General features: G+C 38.1%; 1 protein-coding gene across 2 annotated transcripts in view; it reads right to left on the bottom strand.

Moving 5' to 3' along the window:
* LOC150085529 (gamma-aminobutyric acid receptor subunit beta-like) overlaps nt 1-24,878 on the bottom strand; it is a 397,105-nt gene that overhangs the window by 157,935 nt on the left and 214,292 nt on the right. For both annotated transcript variants that reach the window (XM_090374099.1, XM_090374100.1), the window contains exon 5: nt 19,518-19,600. In XM_090374099.1, coding sequence (XP_090230225.1) covers nt 19,518-19,600 — 83 coding nt within the window. The remainder of the gene's footprint in view (nt 1-19,517; nt 19,601-24,878) is intronic.

The raw sequence follows: 24,878 nt of genomic DNA, 5'->3' as shown, positions 1-24,878 counted from the left end.
CAATTTACTGATCCAGGAAACATCTCGTGGAGAGGATTTGGATTTTTTAAACATCTTCCCCGTGCTTTGGAGAGAATATTTGTGTTTAAATTCAGGTTATACTCATACAGAGGCCAAAGCTTAGTCTGAGAATGACATTCTGAAAGAGTACTCCTCCCAAAATTTCACTCCTAGCCTTTTTATAAGATTGAATAAATTCGGTTCCTCCCATCTTGTCAAAAGAGCGCCAGAATAGTAGAGACGCCTTTGGCCTTAATGATTACAGTCTGTAGGAATATCAGACAACCGCCTAGACAGAGAATGAAAAGCAATCGAAATCATATTACATGGCTGAAGTTCTCTGTCTGTGACACTGGATATGAACTAGTTCTGTGGAGTACATGGAATCAGACTGTGCATACATCAATGAAGTACGCGCAATAGAAAATGTGGGATGGAATAGTCAATACCTATGAAAATAAGTAGCAGTCCGTAAAATATGGCATTTGTCAAAACGTACGGTAAAATGACAATTTTCTGCGTGGTCCCTGACACGTCACATCACAGCTAAAGTCGCAGTATCTCGTAAGACTGTGGAAATAAGTGACACTGGTCCCAATAATAAAAATAAAAAGTAGCATCAATAAAAAAGGTCTAATATGGGAATTAAAATGACCAAGAACCGCTAATTTAAATTAATAACATAAATAATAGAAAATATAATAATAAAACAGTTTAGGAGAACAAAAATATCCAAATAATAACACTATATAATGCTAAAATAAAAGGTATAATAATGGCGGATATTACTGTGAATTTTCTTTTGATTTTAATCCGATTTTTATATAAATAATCATCAATAAAATGGTCCATTTCACATCCAAACACTATCAGGTGATGGAGAGTTTAAAAAGTTGATCAACAGGTTGGGTGAAACATTGGGGAGGAGGAGACCAACCCCCTCATTCCATCTTATCCCCTTATTTCGAGTGACAGAACAACCAACTTCATTACACATGCGTGTTCGCTGAGTTTTTCTTTATAAGCACTTCTGATAGACGTATACCTACCTCTATCCATGTGCTTAATAAGTAAATATGAAACTGTTTTTCACTCGCTTAATGGCCAAACTCGCTACTTTCTGTTTATCGATTTTCGATTTTGTCACAAAAGTGGGTGAAGGTCGTTTTCTCCTATTTCACTCTCAACACGGTTAAAATCATACATTAATCCACCACTTTACTCTCACGAACATTATAATACCGTTAGAAATACAGTTGCGATACGTTCTCAGCCAACGTGATCGAAGAATAAACGCAAAGTCCAAACAGTCCAATCGGCTAATGGGAATCCATAATCACAAACAAGAAACAAACTTCAGATGGACGCCAAATGAAGCATTTATTCAGCTTAGACGTTCGTACTCTAAGCAAATCTCTTTCCCTTCAAGAAACTGTTATATAATCCCAGTACTCTACAGTCTGATCTAAAATAGAGCCATTTTAAAATGGGTCTCCATTGGTGGTTTCTAGGTTCCATTAGAATGAATAAAATATCAGTTTATTATCTTTGCCAATGACAACCACAGATCATGCTGACTGAGATAGCTTACTCATCACATAGTATTTTGAACAATACTTCATTTAGGAACTCATAATTATGATATAATTGAGTACAACTCCAAGTAGATTGATGCATGTAGGAGGGTTAATAAAAAAGTAAAGGAACTTTATTTTTTTTATTAAATAAAGAAAAGGAAATTATGAAAAACGTTTAATATTGCTTTTCAGAGTCTCCTCTCTTCTCCACACTTCTAATATTGGTTAAAAATCTCCTCAGTGTCACCTAAGAAAAATGTTTTCGATTGTCTGTGAACCACTCTTTAAATTGTTTTCACGGTTTCGTTAAATTCGCCATAATTTAAAAATTAACGTCCACATAATGCTTTTTTTTTTTCAGAGAGAAAAAGAGTGATGGTCTAAAGAGGCGAGATACAGACTGTATGGTGGTTAAGGGAGAAGTTTCAAATGAAAATTTTGAAATATGTCAATGATGCCAGCGTCTGAATAAGATTGAGTATTGCCACTCTGCTGCAAACCTTTTGGAAGTAAACCCTCTGCGTTTATCACGAATAACAGATTTAAGTTTCTTTTCCAGTAGGGACTGCCAATAGCACAATATCTTGCACTATTGGCAGTCCCTACACATTGCTGATAATGGTTTAGAACAGGCCCGTTAAATCCCAAAACAACGTTAACATTATTTGTCTGAAAAAAAGGAACTTTTTAGTTTTGTTTTTGGAAATGATGTGCGTTTCTTTTCCATGCTTTGCAGCCTGCTTTGTCGTAGCAATTGTCACTTTTTCTAGTAACGATTTGTTGTAGGAGGGCATCTGTTTCAAAGGGATATCACTGCAAGAATTGTAAATCTCCAATCGTTTATCGTGGGAAGATTGAGAGGACTCTTCTTCGGGGGGGGGGGGGAGATTGAGAGGACACCTAGCTTGCGTAAACTTTGTGATATTTGAATGTATAATGTATGATCGAATACGCAGACCTGTAGGTAACATCTAACCTTCCCAGAATAGAAACTGCAATGTCTTTTTTTTTTTTGAAATTTTCGCATGTCCTCAACGGCCATCGTCAACCACATTTTTCCTGCCACTTCTAAACCTTTTCACTCATTTGTACACCTTTCTTTGTACACTTTTCTGCACATCATGCTAAATTGGTCTGTGAATCTGGAAGGATCTGACGTTTTCCAGGTGTGGAAGGACGGGTTTACTTTTAGGAGATTAAGAAGAAATTGCATTGAGATCAAGAGATTTCTCATCTGTGAATCTTTAAATCTTTAACAGGAACAATATTAACAAGGGTCTCAGTGAAAATGGCTATTCAAAATACGCAATGAAGTGATTTAGAAACGTATAATCCCTATGAAGATTCCAGTGAGCCTAAATGTCCCTAATATTGGCGAGTGCCCGTTATTAAAACAGCGACATAAGAACCACGTTAATTAAAAATATCTAAAGATTATGAAGTAATGGAAAGTCAAATGTACAAGATATTGTGTGATAAGTACGAGCATCCTAAGAGTACACGACCACTCTCCTATCAAAACTTACCATCGAAGGCGAACACTGTATTAAATAAATAAATAAATTCATTTTTCTTAAGTGAAAATGTTCTTAAGAGCTGTTATCATGTACTTGATGTTTCTATTTACTCTCTTACACTGCACGAGACTATGCTAACCTTTCTTTCGCCAATGTAAAGTGTGTTTTTCGGCAATGTTAAAACACCCTAATTTCCACACACATCTTTCATTTTCTTTGTTCTGTGTGTCGGGACTTGGAAAGGTGTGTTAGCTCCATTAATGACATCCTCATTAGCTGTTGATACCACAGTTTATCCAAGATATCGATCCACGCGACATCATTGACTGTGCCTTTTACCACATGAATGTTCTTGCTTCTCTTTAACGTATTCACCCTTACACGAAATCTACGACGATGGCCGGATTAAATAAGGGAATAGAAAAAGCGAAAGAATAAATCCCTAATTACTAAACACAGCTGCTACTGGCAGTCGAACACAAAAATTTCGAGGAAATAACCGAATGAACAAATAAAAATGATCGGGAAAGTTAAGTCATTAAAAGGTATCTAAGATTTTAATGTTTTCTTATAATAAATCCAGAACAATGGACTCTAGGGTGTTAGAGAAACATTTCCCAGCCATTTACAGAGTTATCGATGAAAGAAGTTTAAAAAGTCCTTCCCGCATTAAACCTATTAAGCGTTCTTGTGTCATAAAACAAAAACAAATTTTGTCACATGCTTTATGTTAACATTCATCCTTTTTTTTTAGTGTACTACTAAGGAAAATCAATCTTATGTTAGGTTTTTATGCCCAAAAAAAGCTTATTCCACATTCGAATCACAAAGTTAACATCACCATGGTCTTAAAATATGGATGTAAGACAGCGTTGTGACCCCTTCCTCTCCATACAATGCTTTATGTCATCGGAGTTTACAATCAAACACATTGGCTAAAACTGCATTGAGGGTTTGAATCCCAGAAGATATTGCATAATTATTGCGGTAACCAGCATCATGCTCCAATTAATACTTATTGGTGGTAGTCGATTTGTTCTGAAGTTGACAGACTGTTTCTTTCTTCCGTCTTACTATTTTGTTAGTGTCGTCAGGATATACAATATGATGACACCAATCAAGAGATGGGTATCCAAGATGGTACAGGTCCTGTTAATGAGATTTCCAAGTGTATGCAGTGATAATGCTAATGATAAAGTCTGACCACTGTTTTGTTCAATAGAGAACAAAATAATTGAACTGTTTTTCTACTATCAAGGCCCCATCTTGTTCATCCAGCATTATTCACGTAAGACATGGGTGTAACGAGCCTGGCGTGAAACCCAAAGGTGATCAGAAGCTGACAAGACTTGTGCAGAGCGGCCGAAAAGTTACAATCAGTCAAATAATAAGGCAGTGTAATAGTGGTAACCATAGATCGTCTTACCTTTTCACGGATGGGGCATCGCAGCCGATGAGCAAATATGGTTCAACTTTTATCAGGGAAAAAAAGGAATAGGCACTCTTACACTGGACTGGAAAATTAAAACTGCGCAGCAGAGGATTCAAAAAAAAAAGTTTCAAGGTCTAATGAATGGCAGGCAGAAGGAAGGACCATAATATGGCGAAAACAGCATGTTTGTAGACTTTGGAAGCAAGAACAACTATGGCTAAAATTATCCTAATATGTGGTTATGATTAAATTAGTTGAGAATTATACTGTTTCAGTATTCGGTAGATTTGAATGAAAACGGATAATTTCGTTTCATAGTTCATTCATTTAAGCTATTCTACCCTGCTCTAATTCAATTCTCATATTTGGTCAGAAAAATCTATCAGGTTTGGATAATGAACGCATTGGTGATATTATTCCGATCTAGAGCCGTTTGTAGTGCAAGGCTGTTATGTATTTTTGAAGGTTATTTGACGTTCTCTTTTAAACTTTGGGCAATAAGCATAAAATGTAGGACGTTTTTTTCAGTATGATACTGTTACATTCAGCCTCTAAGTAGGTGTGAATGGATAATATAAGTCTGATTCTCAACCTATCTAAGATGACTTTCTATCATCTTTTAGACCATATACTAGTATTTCATGGTTGTAATTTTGGCTAAATTTTCCTAATTTCTCGAAAACAGAATGAAATTCCATGGACTCATTCTACCAAGTGTGAACAACGCAGACTGGTGGTCGTGATGTAATGGGCCGGGAAGTGTTTTCATTATGTACATTGGGCCCGTGATACCAGGGTAATACAGATGTCACCAGGCTCATCTCCACATGGGCACAGTGCAGTATAGATCTGCAACTGCGTACTGCCAATTGGATAAGGAGCCATGTCTCAAGGCTATAATTGTACAGAAGTGGTTCCAGGTTGGTTGGTTGGTTTAAATGGAAGTTTATTGGCACAAGGGCAACTAAGGCCAAATTGGTTCCAGGAACGTGAGTGAATACGACCTTCTGCGGTGTCTTCCCTCTTCAAATCTCAATCCAACTTAGCACTTGTAGGATGAGGTAGAACGAGCTTGTCGAAGTAGAGATCAACCACCATTCAATTTGCAACAACTGTCTAAAGCAATTGAGGCAACATGAGCCAGCATCCCTGTTGCATCCTTTCGACACCTCTTAAGGATAAAAGGGATATGTTTGCTATTAGACAGGTGTACCTCATAGAGTGAAAAATACTTAGTTGTATCACAAATTTCTAGGTGAGTATTCATTACCAATTACCTCAAGTTTGTTGCTACTCAAATTTCGTATACTAGGTTTATTGCTACACAAGGGCAAAACCTTGCATATCCATCTGTGTCATGCTGAAACAACATACCACGACTACTGTAGTTAAATACCATGCCCATCGTTGTATAATAAACATAGGCATTAAAGATCAATACCGAAGTCAATGACATTAATAAATATTAGAAACTGTAAAGGACGACTTAAGCACTGAAACGTTTTGAGCCTCGCTCAACCGTCCGTGCAACTCTTTATAGCTACTATGTAGTCTCCACTCAACTATCCCTTTATCCACAATAACAACTTTCTGCAAAGCCCACACTGCTCCAATTTACACAGTGGCCAAAGTATTAGGCACGCTACCAAAGAGCGAGTAGGTAGTGTGTCTAATACTCTTTAGTCCTCGGAACAACCTAGATTCGTCGTGGAATGAACTAACGCAGTCATGGAGCGCGTGCTACAGAGACGCTGGTCCATAACTCAACTGCTTCCCACAATGGTTGTAAATTTGATAGCTGACGATTTCTACTGCGAAGAAGAAATCGTTACACTTCTTCCCACAAGTGCTTAATTGTAATTGAGATATGGTCACTTTTGAGGGGGCAGGGCCGCCGCTGTGTGCTGAATTCACTCGCATGTTCCTGGAACCAGTTCTGTAAATTCTGCCTTTGGGACATGGCCCATTTGTTGGAAGAACTCATTCGTAGATGGTTGCACTGCAACCATGAAAGGATGCCCCTGGTAAGAGACAATTTACAGATAACCAGAGGCATCCAAATGTTGCTCAATTGGTATAAGGTATAAGGTATGTTAGTGTCTAACGGCTCCTGGGATTTCTCCCATCTCCGCGGGTGTACATTGTATCGGGGCCAGAGATTTGAAGTGTGTGGGGGTCATGTGCTGTGTATTGTGTTGTGCCCTTTGTTCCTCCGGTCTATTAGCCGCCGAGCCCCTAGTGGGACCCGACGTTACCACACCATGCCACGGGGAGGCTGACCGGGTGTACCACTGTAGCTAGAGTACTCTGGCGGGTCCTGCCACCTACTTTCCTGGGATTTCAGTGGCTAGGACCAGATTTAAGAATGAGATGATCGCTGTTTCTTGAGCAACGGTTGTAATTTTAACAGAGCGTAGGGTTGTTCGCTGATAACTTGTTCTAGGGCCAAATAGGTCGGGCAGTAATTTTGATGTTTTTAGATTTAGACCTGTGGGGGCATGAGTGTGTGTGTATATAAAAATATATATACACACACACCCACACACAAATATATATATATATATATAAACTTAAAAAAAAAAAAAAAAAAAAAAAAAAAAAAAACGTTGTGCAAGAGAAAAGTAAGGGAGGAAGGCAAAAAGACTGGAGGGTAGGAAACAGAAGAAAGGGGCCAATATAGAAGATGGCCCCTGATGACAGTGTGGCATGCCCAACGCCTCACCAGAGAGAAGAGTGGGGTGGCGGGTGGACGAAAACCACTTCCCCACACAAAAAAAAATAAATAAAAATAAAAAATAATAATAATAAATAAAAAAAAAAAAAAAAAAAAATCATTCTGTAAGAGAAAAATAGGGGGGGGGGGGAGTAAAGAACGGATGGCAGGAAACAGAAGAAAGCCGGAAAAAAAAAAAAAAAAAAAAAAATGAGAGAGAGATATACCCCGCAAGTTCAGGGTAGGTACAGCTAGCACGGCCAGTCAGTTGCAGCCGACAACTTGCTGGAAATCCAGCAGTGTGAGTGCTGCTATGGTGGATGGGTCATGTTCAGTAAGGTCTAGTTCAGGTGCCGTCATTGGGACTCCATTTGGTGAGTCTTTGTCGCATCCAGACTGAAGGCTGGTCCAGTAGTCCATCAGAACGAACAGTGGGGGTGGTCAAAACCGGGAGTCCAAGATTAATGGTCAAGTCCAGGGATCGATGCTAGGCCTCTTCTTGATGAGATGTGTCACGTCTGGTCGAGAAAAGTTTGTCCAGGAATCAATGATGAGGAATTTGTCAAAGTATGTGTGGACCCTGTCTTTGATTGCACTGCTGGTCAAGTCTTGTGCAAGTTGGTCCAAGGCATTAGCATTCATGGCTCAATGATGAATAGCAACAATTGGCAGTCATGGTTGTTATGACCTATTGATTCGGATACTAAGGTGGTGGTAGTGCTTTCTGCCTGGTAAATAAGTCCATTGCAAATTGAGTCAGAGCTCGGTAAGTTTCTTCATTCTGTAGGGTGAGGTGTTCTTGATTTTGGTAGTTGAAGCGTAGTTTTGTTATTAGGATCCTCCTGAAGTCCTCGTAGATTTCACAGCTGTGGGCAAGGTGCTCCCACGTCTGATCCTCTCCACAGTGGCAGCGGGGTGAGTCTGAAATTCTGAAGTCATGTAGTTTTTTCTGGAAGGAGCCATGTCCAGTGAGGAGGTAGGTAGCATAGAGTCCTGGTGAAAACCAGACAGGTGTGAGGGGGTAGAAGGCCCTGACATCAGGGAGGAATCTTTTGGTGACAGCGCCTTTAGTTGATGTCTGCCATCTTTCTTGCCAGGTGTCTGTTAGATGTTCATTAAGTCTCATCTTTTCAGCGTTTCTATTATTTGCTGGGTCAGTGGTGAAACCTGCACAAGTAACTGCTCTTCCTTAATTGGTATTTCCAATGTTCAAGTTGCTCTCTATGCAGATGATCTTAAGATCTACTCAGCAGTGAAGGAGACTACCGATTCTCAACAACTTCAATGTGCTCTCAATAAATTCTCTCTGTGGCTATCTCTGAATGGCTTGTCTGCTAACCCCTCGAAGTGCAAAGTTATCTCTTTCTCATCTTGCAGATCTCCACAACTAATGAATACGGAGTATAGTATTAACTCTGTGATCATCGAAAGGTGTGACCAAGTTAACGACTTAGGGATTCTCTTTTCCAGCAGTGCTAAATTCGATGCCCATGTCCTTAAAATCACCAGCAAAGCATTCAAAACACTGGGATTCATCAAACGGAACACATACAAGTTCAAAAACTACAGATATGCGGTTATCCTTTATAAAACTATTGTTCTGCCAATCCTTGAATTCAGTTCACCCATCTGGAATCCTCACACAAAGACTTTAACTAACAAAATTGAAGCAGTCCAAAAAAACTTTATCCGTTACCTTACGTACCGCAATCCTCTATTCTATCACTCAGTGTATTATGAATCGCTGTGTGATTACTTTCATCTAAGGCCTCTGTGCACTAGAAGAGTTACTGCTGACATCGCCCTCGTAGCCAAAGTAATCACTGGAATTTATGAAGCATCTGATATCCTGAGTAAAATAAACTTCAATGCTCCCTGTAGACAAGTCAGGAACCTTACACCGTTTCGCCTTGACTCTGCCAACACGGACTTAATGAAGTTCAGTCCACTGAACAGAATCAGCAAATCAGCAAATGACTCTCGCATTGACTTCTTTGACAACTCCCAATCACTGATGAACTCCATCCACAAGTTTGCCTCTTCACTTAAACTGCAAAGTGACTAGCTCACATCTAATTATTGTAGTTTATTATTTGTTATATTATTTTTCTATTCTCTAACGGATTAATTATTACTTGTTTTACCGGTAACTTAACTTAATACAATCCTCTTTTGTACATATGCTTTTATTGTTTGAATCTATATCAATGTTTATCGTCCTGTAGGATTTCACATTATTGTTATTATGTTTATTGATCTGATCTCAGATACACTGTTAATGGCTACCTGTTGTGTATCTTTTTATTAATAAAATAAAATAAAAAAAATAAAAGTATCAATTGGGTCCTAATACGCAACACAATATGCGTTTTGGGACCCATGATACCCAATATGCAGACACTGAACTCATGCTGCTTTCGCCATATCACTTTCTGGATTTCCTATTAAAGTGAGCCAATGGGAACTGCGTTCGTCAAATCATGCTGTTTCCTTCAATCCTCCACAGTGTTGGCATTTGTAGCTTTTCTCTTACCCTGCACAAATCTCATCAGCTTCAGTTAGCTTCTCGCATCAACGGGGTGTTTCCAACCGCACTCAACTGTGCAAATGCCATCCCTACTTATCTATCCACCTGCTTTATATCGTGTGGCACAAGGAAACCACGCTGTTACTGAATTAGACATGAAAAGGATAAATGTACCTAATAAAGCCGCCACTCAGTGCACACAACAATCGTTCATGCGGTACTGTCAAAATACGAGGAGTTAAGCATCACTGGAACTTTGATCAGAAATATCGGAAAGAATGTAATTTCCAACATTTTAATGAAAGTATTTAGCGGATAATGCCTCACTCACATGCAGCTATTTCATTATGCGTAGATGCCCAGCGCTTGCCATCTAATTCTCAATGAGTTACTTCAGAATGTCCTCTTGTCTGCGTTCACTAATTATGAAAGTTTCTTGAAGAATTCAGGTGAATTAAAAATAGTCCTCTTAATATGATATATAACAGTTGATGCTGTGGAAGAACGTTATGGATCTCCCCTAATCTGAAGCAATGTCGTTGAAAATACTTTTATAGGGGTTCTTTTTCTGCGATCTTCTTGTAGTGCAGTAAACAAAGGTCACCTGACCTAGCGATTATCACAATGTCCTAGCTCTCTTGCGCGTCGTGCTTACATAATTAAACAGGCAAGCCTTGTTTTAAAGAACACGATGCAAAGTAGCTGACTGCTGCGAAACACGCAATGATGGTAGATAGCACAACAAGGAGGAGGATATTTTTGAACGCGTACAAAGGACCATGCATCACTTACATTTAGATATTGATGGCGACCTGGTGATAACAATGTCCGACTTATTAACCTACCCGCTGCTTCCTACCACACTCTCAGTATAACGAATGATTTCAAAACAACCAGTCTGTTCCTACCGCGATCACAATAAATGGAAACAAATGACATTCGGATTACTTAACTCTACCTGCAACAAATGATCTCCACGTAATGGATGGGGTCAAACAATCGCTTGATTAATTACCATAATCTCAATAACACCGGTATGGAAATCTTCCAAACAAAGCAATACAGCGAAACACTTCCTCTGCTATCGGTATTAGCATATTATATGCCATTTGTGAGATGGATACTCGTAAAGGATTTGATTGAAGTTTCCAAGACGAATTTTGCTTAAACTCACAAAGGAGATGTATTAATTAGCTTATTGATGCACCAACTAGATACGTTAATGAAGAATATTTCTCTCGTGTATATACATATAAGCTAAATATATATTATTCTAATAATATTTATATTAATTTAGACCCTTTTTAGCCTTCTTGATTCAAGTTCGCAATTATTTGGATATCCACTCTCCTCCACAAAGATGGGTGGACCAAGAAGGATTGATAAAATGGTCTATCAGAAGTAAAATCCTTCTAACTTTTCATCTTTGCTGACATATGTCTTAATCTTAGAAGTTGAGGGTAATATTATAAGCTATGCAACCATCGAAGAATAAACAAAAACCGGTATCTGGGCTACATTCATGTATTAATTAATTTTGTGTCCATGTATCGTATGACATGGTTTCGCATAATCTAGAAAACTCAATAGTTGTCGGCGCTTCCGTTTAAAGAAAAAAAAAAAGAAAAAGATACGGTAGAATATTGATGAATATCACTAGGGTGCTATAGGATAATCAGTTATTGGAATCCTATAGTGTGATTTCGAAAAGCTAAGGTTTGCATCATTTCATCTTCTGCTCCATTTCTCCAGAGATTGATGGAAAAGTGATTGATCACGCTGAAGGTTCTGTCAGTTTGAATTATATAATGCGTATGAAAGAAATTTAAGTTGCTTCCCACAGATAAGTAAATTTAAGGATCCCAATTATATCTTTCAGTATTGAGAGATATATTCGGAGCGCCACAAGTCTCTGATACAATTGAACACACTGTAGTCCATCTGAGTGCATTCTAAGCTGGATCTGTTTGTTTGTTCGTTTACTAGAGTCAAACTCAATTTCCCCACGCGGGTTGCAAGTAAAGCAGCCACTATCTTTCAGAAGGGGAGTTGTAGTCCATTCCTGTCTGTAGGTGGTGACACAAAGTATAAGGTGCCTCGGCTCAGATAAATTCTACAAACTAAAGTTTCTTTTCCCATTTATTCTGAAGTATGGCGCTATTTTTAAAGAACTATAAGATGTATGATCATGAAAAGTGTAAGATTCCAGAAACAGCCGAAATTGATAAAACTGCCTTACTAAGCTGAAGGGTCGTGGCTGGTTCCTGCTCTTGCTTCTAAAGGTGAATTTCCCAAGAATAAGTCAGTTTGTGAAAATAAACACCATATTCTGTATTTCTTTTCTCAGACCATAAGCAATCTGCAAACGTTAAGGGATATCTCAAAAGTTATTTGTGATTCTAATCATCATTACACACTCTCTCTCTCTGCGCTTTTATTCTTTCTTCTTCTCCCCCCCCCTCAATTTTCTTTGCCTACAGAGAAACATACCACACCCAGAAAAGTACCCATACTGTATATTTCTTGTTTGTTCTTTTTTTCTCTTAGGCACTGCCCATCGTAAGACAAACCCACATAGACTTTGACGTAGAGATAAATGCTTCCGTAGAACCCACGAATCCAACATCTGTATTCCACCCCAGTAATAAGGAAAGTGCAGTAAATCGGCGCCCATTTGTAACTGTACTCCAACTTATCAGTAAAGGAAGAAAGTGAGGAGCCTACACTGGAATACCTGAAGGTAACAGAGTCTATAATGGGAATAGAGAAACTGCAGAGGGGGGGGGAGAGGGAATGGCCGAGTTCTTTATATAAGTAACGAAACAGAGACTTTTTGGCTAGGTCAACCCATCTATGGGTAGGCATAAAAGAAAAACGTGATGATAAATCATCCAGTTGATTAAATTTAGACGCAGTGCAGCCACATAATTGGTTAAATGTATTTATATCATCTGATAATAAAATTAATAAATAAAAATAATTTCTGTTCGGTTTTTTGTGCGCAATTCGGTTCTTTTTGGTTCTTTGCCAGTAGAAAATATCACCTACACACAGCGAAGTCTACCAACTTAAAACATCTCTCTCTTAGTGCCAAGTTGGATTCACTGTTATGCAATTAAAAACGGAATCCAACATTGAGCAACTTTTAACCAGTGAATTACATAACGCGAAGAAATTTTACTAACTAAATCGATGGATAAACCAAATAGCTCTAAGCCTTTTCATTTCTAGTTTTATAAATCTTCAGTAAATACGCTTTCATATAATGTAGATGTCCTGCATAATTTAAGGGTTACGAAATAGAAAAGGGACGTAATAGCGCATAAAACTACTCATTAAAAGCTACAAATTCCTCTGTGAAGTAAACAGTTTGGCTTTATGCTTGTCCAAATGCAAAGACAGTGCTGCTCGTTCTACTCACGTGACGCAAGCGTATGTGAGTGTGTGTGCGCGCGTTCTATTTTTGGCTTCAGCTTAGTTACAACATCGAACAGCTGCTGCTGAAGAGCAGATGTCACGAGGGTTCTTGTCGAAAATTAATCACGATTTTGTCTATTCGAAAGGGTAAATAGTTTTTTTTTTATGAATATTAATCCTCTTGCACTGAATACGAGAGATCCCAAGGAAAAATGTTATTCAAAATGGCTGTTAAGAATTCGTTATTTTCAACCTGTTATTATATTTTATTGTTTAAAACAGACACATCGAGGCACGCATCATTTAATGTATTATTTTTAATGGCCGACTTCATATATAGATTTATAATCATGGAGTTTTCTCAACGGCATGTGTTATCACTTTAAATTAATTACTTAATAATTCATTTAATTTCCGTATTAATTTCCTCGTGTACCAACTCGACAGTTTTAAAGGTAATTAGATTTTTTTTTTTTTTTTTTTAATTTACAGCTCACTGAAACTCAATATGAACCACAAAGAAAAGTCTTTATAAAGCTGACGCATAACAATATAAAAAGCACTCTTAAGTTTCACTTCATATAACCGACTACAAAAGAATGACATGTTATAAAATAAAATCAATTAAGTTAGAGTGGAGTAGGGCCGCACAGGGAACTCTGAAATATGTTCTCTTAGACACGAAAAGTGAAGAGTCGAATTATGTCTCCTTATTGCAAGACAAATAACCTATAAAGGCGGTTACATCTTCATTATTAGAGATTTAAATGCATTAGCTGGTATTCGCGAGGGCTTCTAGGTCTGCTGACATGGGAATGAGAGATATGAAAAGCAGACAATCGCTATTACGCTTGTGAAAGAGAGAAAAACGCAGACTTCAAGGTCTCTATTTCACTTGAGATCCGCTAACAGGTTTTTGGAATATGCCAAATTAAAGCGTGCAAAAAACAGCCATGGTAATTATCAAGACACCAAGTATACTTCATATCTGAGGACACAGGCTTTCAAACGATGCTGTGGTGATTCAACTTCCCTTCCATGAGGAGAAAAGCTGAAACCAGTTTCTATACGAATGCTTATTCCGTTACTATGGAAACGAAAAGAACTACAGACTTATGGACCGTGAATTTTCGCCTTGCTACAAGTCGAGCCACGGACACTTCAAAAACAGATCAGTTCACGGGTAAGCGTCAGTATAAAAAAGCCAAGCGTAAACCCAACCCAAGACAGCGTCCATAAAAGCTACGTCTAACATAAGATTCTGAAAATTTCGGTGACCTGTGCAGCCAGAGCCTTATAAGAAAATTCACACATCTTTCGCTGGAAGTTGCCAATCAAAACGACTGTCCTTTTGCTTGTCACTGGCTGGGTTGTGGTAATGATAGATAAATGGTAGACCGCAGTCTGTCAAATATTAGATTTAGTGGGGGGGAAAACGAATATCCAATATATAATAATGGTTATTTAACAGAAGGTTGGATTACTATGCATACGACTATTGATTTAAACATGGTTAACTACCATCATTCACGATAAACGACGAATATTAAACGTATATTTTAACTGTCAGTGTTGCTTCCAGGATCATGAGCCAACCAACGAGACTCAAAGACATTGTTTGATTGGCAAATTTTCAAGTCAATGAAAGCCAGGTGCATCTTAGTTAGGCAGAAGTTATCCAAGTTAGTATTATTATGGACAAATAATGCAAGGATGAGGATTTTTTCTGTATCTTCCATAAAAATTAATAAATAAAATCTCCAATCGCGCAGCATTTTCCTATCTCCAAAAGTGACTGCCCAATTCCGTTTTGGATTTTACCAAACTCTCCATCTCGGCTATCGTGGCAGAAAATTATTTCCTTGTTTTACAGCACGCTGCTAGACAAACTTCATGAGAACTAGGATTATGTTATCTTCTATGATTTTATATTAATCACCCCCGATTAGTTTCTTTCCAACCAGTGAAAATATTCCTCCTTCGTTTATGTACAGATTCTTCCAACGCCTTATGCATATCAAATGAGCTTCACAACCCAAGATGTCTAGTTGTCAAGCTTTGCTATCCGCACTGTCTAAGCCGTTCTTTATATGGATATCGATTAGCCTGTCACCAGTCTGGTTGCTGGCCTTTGAATCCTCCCTAGAAACCGCATGTCCTTTTTCATGTGAGGCCTCCAGAGTCCAACATACTGTTCTAAATAAGGTCTCGCCATCGTCTTATATAAAGGAACAGTGACATCCTTTTCCCCATCTTGCTGGTTAGTTGTAGAGGTTTGGGCGCATCAGCAACTTAGGCCATATTACGCTGTATATAATATGATTGTAAATTGCGTGTTCTATGGTCGATTTGCTATTTGCTGGACGCAAAGCCAGAGTTTCCGGGAGAAAAATACTACTCTCACCTAACTCGGTGTTGTGAAAAAGACAAGGACCTATAAAAAATCCTCACGTCATTGATGGGATTCGAACTCGGGTCTTTTCCACACGGTGTGGGGAGGCTGTTGATTATACCAACTCCGCTACCCACGAGGACTCTCCATTTCCAAGGATCCTTTAAACCAAAAAGGAAATCATGTATTTTCTTACCCGACTCATTACACTGAGTCTTAAATTTCTAAGGGTTATTCGTCCTAAACCACTTCATCCCCTCCAGTTTATAAATATCTCCTGAATTTCTGTTCAAAACCTTACATTTAGAAGCATTAAAAAGATTTCCCGATGTTTCCCGTTACTAACAGAATCTATGCAACTAGAATGCATCCTAGAACTATCCAGTAGGAAGACCTGACTTGCATACGAAATTTTTCTGCTGCTTATTATCAACTTTTCTTTCAAGTATGGTTCATTATGAAAATTAGATTTATTGTGATAGAACATGAAAGAATCCATTTCTGACAGATTTAAATGAAAGATGTTTGTGCACAGGATGTAACACCTATCGCAGTAAATATGTGCGCTAGTGTGGTAAACAAGGCAGAGACTGATGTCCATGTCCCACTTGAATTAGTACAATTCAGTAAGCATTGTGCTTTCTACTGCTGGGTTAACGCTGTGTACAAACACCTATGCAATTTAATTAATCAGGAAAATTAATGACCTTCTTCCCTAGTTTTACGGAAAACAGTGTCCTGACAGTACGATATCGGCAACACGAGACATCGACAGCAACAATCTGTCATGTCTGTTCTGAGGTCATGGCGGAAGATAATTAGGATTAATTCATAACGGGACGTTCATGTATATTGAGAAGTCGATATCGTATGCGTACGATGTGAATATAAGCAGTGTAGTAAAATAACTTTTGATGAGTAAATTCTGAGCAGTACAGTTAAGAAATACTGAAGGCTGTTATAGTTTAGGTGGGCTTACACGCAAATTAATCTGGAAGTTGGTTTTTTTAAAACTTACACTTTTGTTGAGTCTCCAAAAGAGTTGTCAGAATGGTACCACGGATGGGTTGTAAACTGATTAAAACTTATTTATATTGGATATGAAGTACAGAAATGTATTCTTGACTAGAAACTGAACATTTAAGATGAGCAAGTATTGGTATTGTAATATATTGTAAATAATTTAACTGAAACTTATTCTGTTGTTCGCTCTGGAGGAATGAATCCGAATCTCAATGTAGGGCCTCATTCCCCAAGGTCTTTGTCCACCAAGCCAATGTAAAGCTCCTGGAATTGCTGCTGTGAAGGGTACATTGTATATATCCTTTTGTATGCAATAAAGATTATATATATCAACTCCTTTGTGTTTTGATGGAAGTAGAAAAGAACCGAATTATCTTCTTCCATCGTGGAAGGATTGGAACATCGAAATTTAAAGTTGTTGTTGTAGGGTTTTAGGAGCATCAGTGACTAAGGCCATATTTATCCGGGTATATTGTCAGTAAATGGCGTGTGTTCTGTGGTCGATTTTCTGTTTGGTGGAAGAAAAACCCGAGTTTCCGGGAGAGAAAAAAACTAACCATGCTACTCTCGCCTCGAAGACTTGAACTCAGGTCTTTTTCACCCGATGTTGGGAAGTCAATGATCCTACCAACTGTGCTACCCTGGAGGGCCGAAACTCAAAGATAGGGCAGTGAACATCTGAGAAGTTACGCATGTTTTAATAATAATTAGATCAAATGGGATATGTGGCTGTTTAGAAACGAACAGTTAGATTTTATTGGAAAAATAATTAATTGGGACTCCTTGAAATAACATTTAGCCAACGTATTTCTGAAATGAATTCCAAAGTTTATAGGAAATGTCTTATGTCTTTTATTTTGGCAGATAAATTTAGTCCATTAGCGTCACAATTTATGAACTGAAATAAGAGCAGAAGGAAAACGTGAATTATGTTGTGCAGAAGTATTAGATATGCTGTACACGTGGGAGGTTTATGCTCATCTCTAAGTCAACATCTGCCACTAAAGTCAGAATCGCCATTTCTATAAAGCGATCCAGGAAATTTTATTTCGAAAGCGAGCTAAATTTTCAGTTAGCTGTTGACTCAGTTTGTGCACAGCTATTATTAAATGTACACATTTTAATGGATTACCACTGAATGAAATATTATAATTTATACATTTAATAAACATAATAGAACCAGAAAACTAAGGTTGCGCAAAATTACGTGAAAGCGTTATATTTTTATCTCCACTCTCACCCAAACTCGTCGCTCTCCGATATTGACGATTAGTATGGAAACCACGTACTTGTGTGGGGTGATGAGGTATGTAATAAATACACCGCGTGCGAGGAAATGACGCCAAACTCTCCTCCCATTACGCAAGTAACACGAAGTTGGCGAAGATTCACGTACAAAAACTATCATCATTGCTCGGAACATTCATAAGCAACACATTTGGGCTCTGAAATATATTTTGTTATCTTTTATTAATAAAGTAAAATAATTGAGCGTTCTCCTGGTATTTCGGATACATCTCATCTTGGTGTATTAGAGGCTAATTTGATTGGCCGGACGAAACAACCTTAAAAGATTCTTTATAAAATAAAAATTAATATCTCTGAAGAGTTGGAAAAAAATCCATACCACTGATTCTGTCAGACCGGTATATGATCTCAATTCTACCTTCTCAAAGCCGATAGAATTAATAGAAAGAAGAATGAAAGACATAATATGCATATATCTTGACATTCGGTTGTGTTTATTGTCCATGGTATAAAGACACTCATTCATATTGGGACTCGTGGGAATCTCCAAACAGCAATCGTGTGGAATTGACCTGCACTGACTCCTTTGTTGGGTACGGACCAAATCAGCTCTGGTGAAATTCGACCTTGTCCACTTCAATGTGTTATTTACGAGTTAAGTAAAGCCGGATTATACAGCAGGGATTGGCAAACAACCCGCCAACAACAACATCGATTTTATGTGGACTGATTCGATCTCCAGATGTCTCTCTCTAATTGTTTTGGGCAGTTTATATTAAGTAATCTAGAACCGATATTCTTATATGTGGCAAGCATTTGAATTACCTTAAATGGTATCTTCATGACCTGCCGAACAAAACAGTAAAGTGTAGGTGTCGCTGCAGTATGTAGTTAAAAGTTCTTCGTTTGTGTCCTATAAGAGAACAGCTGTTGTTAAGTGGCCGCATACATTGCTCACGAGTGAGAATCTGTACATTGAAATCATCCTTTGAATAATAAACACAGTGTACATGGTCGATTTTGCAACCTCAGACAAACAGATTAAGCCAGCTGTCTTTAATGTTGTAATTAGTATTTTTCTTGACAGTTCTAATGACGAAAACTTAGAAACATCCCTTTGGATAACTCGATATCGAACACAGACGTGATTTAAATAAATGTTAAAAATTATCGATTTTCAACAGCCGATGCAAATTCCTTTCCAAGATGGACGTGGTCTGCTTTATTATTAAATCAAGAATTATTAAACTAAAAATAGTGAAATCGGTAGGTGGAGTGCCTTGAGAGATTTCAATCATCAACAGATCTACGACCTTAATAATAAAAGAAAAAACATAGATAATAAAAAATCGACTTTCTGCCTCGGTATTTTCCATGATGCATTGCCAAGGAATGCAATCGCGATACCAATTCCTAAAAAACGAAGGCAAGGAGAGTCAACGTAGAAATTATAACGGAAATACCTTCGCTTTGTATTTCCGTTGTTTAATAATTTTGAATCTAAGTTCATAAAATAGTAATCTCTTATTACGATATACTGCTAGATGAAGACAACTTTGTAATTTCAGATAATCAGATTATATGATTCTTTGTCTCTCCCATTTTAATATCTATTAAAACCTTTGTTTTTCAGACATAAATTCGAAGAAAGATTTGATAAAAAATACTTACAACTTTCGATCTCAACAGTGCACGCTTGCCGATCCATTGGAAAATATCGTAGATCCATTGGACAACTATTGGTTACTGTTAACCTGCAATAATAAAGGATTTTCAACATAATATATATTAATTCGGAAGAAAATTATAAAAATATTTAAAAAAGGGAAGTAAAATATACTTATAGATCACTTGAAAGCACACGATTAGTATTTCTGTTAACCTGATTTATGATTTTTAATTGGTGAATACGAGTTTTCCAAAAAAAACCCCGACATTCTTTATTAATTAAGTATATAAACATAACTAAAGATCTATTTTGAAAGAGCTTAGCTATCCCGAGGTATAAAGGAACAGAATTAGACATATGTCCTTGTGCAAAGCACAAAAGAACAGAAATAAGCTATCCTATTTTAACAAGAATTGATGTGAAGCGAAAGATCAACACCAAAGCTGCCCTCTTCCAAGCTTATCGTGTTTTTTGATGATTTTTTTATTATTTCTGGCATGTGTCACAACCCCTCGTTTCTTTACTGTTTCATGCACCCCGAAACTGGCTACTGAGGAGGTGAACAAAAAAAAAACGGGACTATATAACAAGCCTCAGGTTACATCTAAACAAGAGACGCTGAACGTAGGTGACAATCCCTCCTTCAGTCATTAGTATCACCCCTTTTTTTTCTTATATGCCAGCCGTGGATTTTCTATAGAGCCTTTCTGACTAATGATGTATTGTGAAAAGAAGGCGCGCGCTCTCTCTTTCTATCCTTCTGCCATTTTTGCCTTTAGCGATGCAATTTGCCGCAAAGGCTTTACTCCCTTTCGAAGATCCCCCCCTCCTCCTCAACCCAAAGTGTTTTAAAAAGTGATGAGGCAAAGACAAGTGAAAAGTAAAGAATTACCAAAAGACATTATCAGTGCGGTAGGTGCCTCAAATAACGAGGTACGAAGATCGGTTTTCAAATACAAGCCAACATAATTGCTCAACCCCCTTTTCCTGCTCCTTCATTGATTCCAAGTACATTCTCAAGAGACCCGATCATAGTTCATTCCGTGACGATTATGTTTTTGTTTTTACCTTTGGTTTTAGTTTGATAAAAGCAAACGTATTGAAAGAATTGTAAAAAAAAAATTACTGAAGAAAGGAAAAGTCAAATGGTTGAGAGAACACAATACCATAAAAATGTTATCGATTTGGTATCACAGTTCGTTTAAAGTTTCTCTGCTTTCTGGACTTAAAAGTCTCAAAATAAGAATATTTATTTGCATACGTCTACTATGAAATAATATTCTTTAGAACTATATGACATATATGGTAGCACCTGAACGTCAGTTCAACTCCGCTTTTGGTACACTGCAGGACTGTGTACCAAGCGAGCAAATTCTCGCAGGGACTGGAAAATTTCTCTGGTGCTCAGGTAGTCCGACTCATTTTCAGAGACAGTGGAGAGAGGGTTCTGTTGAAGATCTAGATATTGATGACAGTGGTATAGAATATATACCCAGTCTGTTTGAAGAGACGTAGAAGTAAGGAAGTATTTTTTAACTATCTCTGAAAGACGTTCCAAGTGTTTAGGAATGTAAGTTTACTATTAACAATCAGACCAAGACATTTTGAAGAAGAAACCATGGACAATGATTTGATTCGAAGTTTTACAGCAGGCGGGCGTGAAATATTAAACGAACCTTTAATCAGCATTATCTTAGTTTTTGTGGAGGATACGGATAACTTATGTATGGTGGACCATTGAGAGAGAGAGGTCTAACATGAGTAAATTGGCAGTAGTTTCAAGAGAGGGAAGGGAATTACCCTGCATCAGCAGAGTGAGATCCTCCGTGCAAGCCAATGTGAAAGTAGAAGGAAACGTTTTAAGGAGCTGTTCGTGAATAACGATGTTCCTGACGAGTGGTCCAAGAACAGCGCTCTGATGGAAGACCCTAGTGACACAGCGGGGGCCGGAGTTGGACTCAGGAATAATAGATACTGTACGATTTTCAAAATAACTTTTTAGAAGGTTATAAAGAGAAAGAAGGCAATCAGCAACACTTAAGCGTGCAAACAGACTACACCACCTGAACAGATCAAAGGCCGCAGAGAAATGAGCAAAAATAGCAAGAACGTACTTAGACTTTGAAGAATGAACTCAAGAAAAGAATTCAACGAGTGGTTTTTCAGTACCTCGTCTAGATCGTAAACCATATTGATTATCTGATACAAATCAATTTTGGTCAAATGCGATAATAGAGCAGTAAAACGAAAGGATTTGAAACTCGGGATGTTGGAAGGTTTAGGATTTAATTTAAGAGCAGTCTTCCAGATTACAGGAAAAGTACTTTCATCGAGAGAGTTGTTGAATAGAGTTGGAAGAATCATTTGACGGAGCTTGTGGAATTGCTTACTAAAGAAACCTTCCTAAAAGCCTAGGCCTGGACAACCAGAGTTATTAATTCCACCTCCAGTTGTGTATGTGGTTGAGATTCAGAAGCAGTAGTGTAAGAGTGGTTGAGCTGTTTTATTTGTTGATAAATAGTCAAGTCATCCTCTGAACGATCAGAAGGAGGCAGGATATCCAAGGTAGTGTTAATGGCGTCCTTCCAGGTGATATTTTCGGTACCGTTTGCGGGTTACGAACGATAAATAGCAGAAAAATAGAATTTGTTCCTGGAAGAATGAATCAAATTTTTTGCTCCCGAATGCTAGTAAAAAGTAACCAAGTTCAGCAAGATTTGATTTTACAGGTGGCGACAGTCTTGACGTAGTCTTTTGAGAACCTAATATTCTGTTTTCAGCCTTTCGATGTCAGGAGGTGGCCAGGTCCAACGATGTCGTTGGTAAGTATGCCTGGCACGATGCACTTGCTGAAGAAACAAAGTGAGTTCCTGGTTCCACCAGAGCGTGGGATGGGAAGACTGAATTTTCTTTCTGCCTGCTTTATTACAGGCACGACAGAGAGAGAGAGCATAATTAACATAGCAAGCTAATTCAGAAGGATGCAAATTGATGGATGAAGCTTATAGTTTCAAGTGGGGAGTCAGTGTTTGAGTAATCAAATCGGTTCCATATGATTTGTCGCACAGAAAATCTTTTAAGGTCCCATAATGGAGGATTATATGTTTGTACGGAGCAAGTCACAGAGAAGGTGAACGCACGATGGTCACTTGAGCAAGTGTTGGTATTTATTTTCCAGTTTTTAACAGTTGAAGAAACAGTGTAGTCTATATTTTATTTAGAGAGCTAAAACTGTAAGGTGAGAAGGGATAATTTATAACAGTCAGCTTATGTGAAAGGAGAAAGTCTTATGAGTGAACCCTTGTAATCAGTATGGTCGGAGTGCCAAAGACGATTTGACATTAGCATCTGAGATCATAATAAACTTGGCAGCACCTACCAGAGAAATAATTTGATCAAGATAGCCAAGATGAAGTGTAATGTCGGAAGTTGGTGGGCAGTACAGTGAAATAAAAAAGTAAGAGCCATAAGGAGTAGCACACGTATGCAAAGAGCATGCTGATTGGTAAGACTAATTATCTTACCCGCGTCCAATTTGGGATTTGACCATGAAGGTCGTACGTGGTTCAGCATATTCTGGCTGAATAACCCTAAAACAAATAGGGTACCAGTTATTTACCGCTACCGCAGAAATGGTAGAGTTCTTGGAACGCTATTATATCACATCATTATCTTTCAAACTTCATCGGTCACCAATCATGACCGCTGAACATTCAGTTGGAACAGGCTAAGTTCAGAGATTTATTCATCTGCAGGTTAATAACTGGTAAAAGACAATTTATCCATAGTTGGTCTATTGTCTTACGAGTTCCGGGGCACGCAAAATCTTTGGATATTTGTAGTCACGTATTATCTCATTCATCAGTCCTTAATTGTACAATCTCTAGATCTCTATTGTATTCATGACAAGTCTCGTTTACGGCTCTTGCAATTTATGCAGCAGGAGGCTCGTCTTTCTAATGGCATCTGCATATACATGACCACTACGAGTGCAATTTCCACAGGATGGGTAGCTATGGGTACAGCATTGTGTTGTGTGCCTGTGTCCCAAATGCAAAAAAAAAAAAAAAAAAATACTTAGTAACTATTGTAAACAGTCTATGCGAGCTACACGCAAGAAATATTCTATCCACTGAAGAAATAAGCCTGTAAATTTGTGGGGAAAAGCCGATTACCCAATGAACCTTTGACAAAGACCTTGAGTTAGTTGTAAAGCTGAACGAGGTTTCTTTCTTAATTTCCTCCATTGTAAAGCCATAGTCAACTAGATTTTTATTATATAATTCTTATACTATGTCCTTCTTATTTAGATCTTTAGCACGCCATAGATCAATACGGAAGGGTTACCTTAATTGGGAACCCTCGTAGACTTTCGGGCAGAGGACAAGGAAGCAGATGTAGAGATACTAATTAAATCCGACTTAGAGGCTGTTTCCAAAACTATGCATTTGTTGCGTGCGAATCTAATTGAATTTATCTCGACTGTTTTAAATTCTGTTTCCACCGCTTCGCTGCCTGTGACAATTTTATATAAACTGAATATAATGTATAATGCTATGCGCTTAATACGTGTCGTAGCGAAGATCTTATTCAAAGGTTGTTGCAAAAGAGAAGGTAACGTGGATTCGGTTTTGAAAAAAAGTTTTAATCAATATACACATGCTGCCACTTTATTAGGTACACCTCCCTAGTAGCGTGTTGAGCCACCTTTAGCCCTCAAAAACAGCTTGAATTCGTCCAGGCATGGATTGAACAAGATGCTGAAAATATTGTGCAGGAATGGAGTACCATGCAGACATGAGTGTGTCAAGCAGTTCTTTGAGATTCGATGGAGGTCTAGGCCTGCAGTGAACAGCCCTTTTCAGCTCATCCCAAAGATGTTCAATAGGATTGAGATCCGCGGACTGAACGGGCCACTACAGCAAAGAAAAGTCATTGTCATGTTCCTGGAACTATTCCATAGTGATTCAGGCTTTGTGCACCGGCGCATTATCCTGCTGGAAGTAACCTGTGATGAGAGTTGGTCATGTGACTTGCAACGTTGTGGGACAAACCATTTGTTTGCACAGCAGGGGTGCACCTAATAAAGTGGCAGCACAGTGTAGGTATCGGAAGCTTCGCAGATAATAATCGCATAGAATTATGCGCTTTATATATCTGCGAAGGGTCAGTAAGGTAACGTTGAGACGCATACAAACATTGACAAGTACAGAAGCGCGAAGTGTAATTCGTTTCAACTCTGTACAGCTTAATGCAAGAGCGCGCTGGATATCTCTAGACTTAAACAATCTCGCGAAATTTTATCAAAATTATTTTAAGAAAGAATATATTGTACTTGAAGTAATTTAATGCAGCGAAAATCG

Source organism: Mastigoproctus giganteus, chromosome 5 (assembly GCF_048544385.1).
Source record: "Mastigoproctus giganteus isolate SK-2022 chromosome 5, ASM4854438v1, whole genome shotgun sequence".
In the NCBI taxonomy this organism is placed as follows: Eukaryota; Metazoa; Arthropoda; class Arachnida; order Uropygi; family Thelyphonidae; genus Mastigoproctus; species Mastigoproctus giganteus.
Note: the sequence above shows the minus strand (reverse complement) of the source record. Positions and strands in the feature narration are given on the sequence as shown.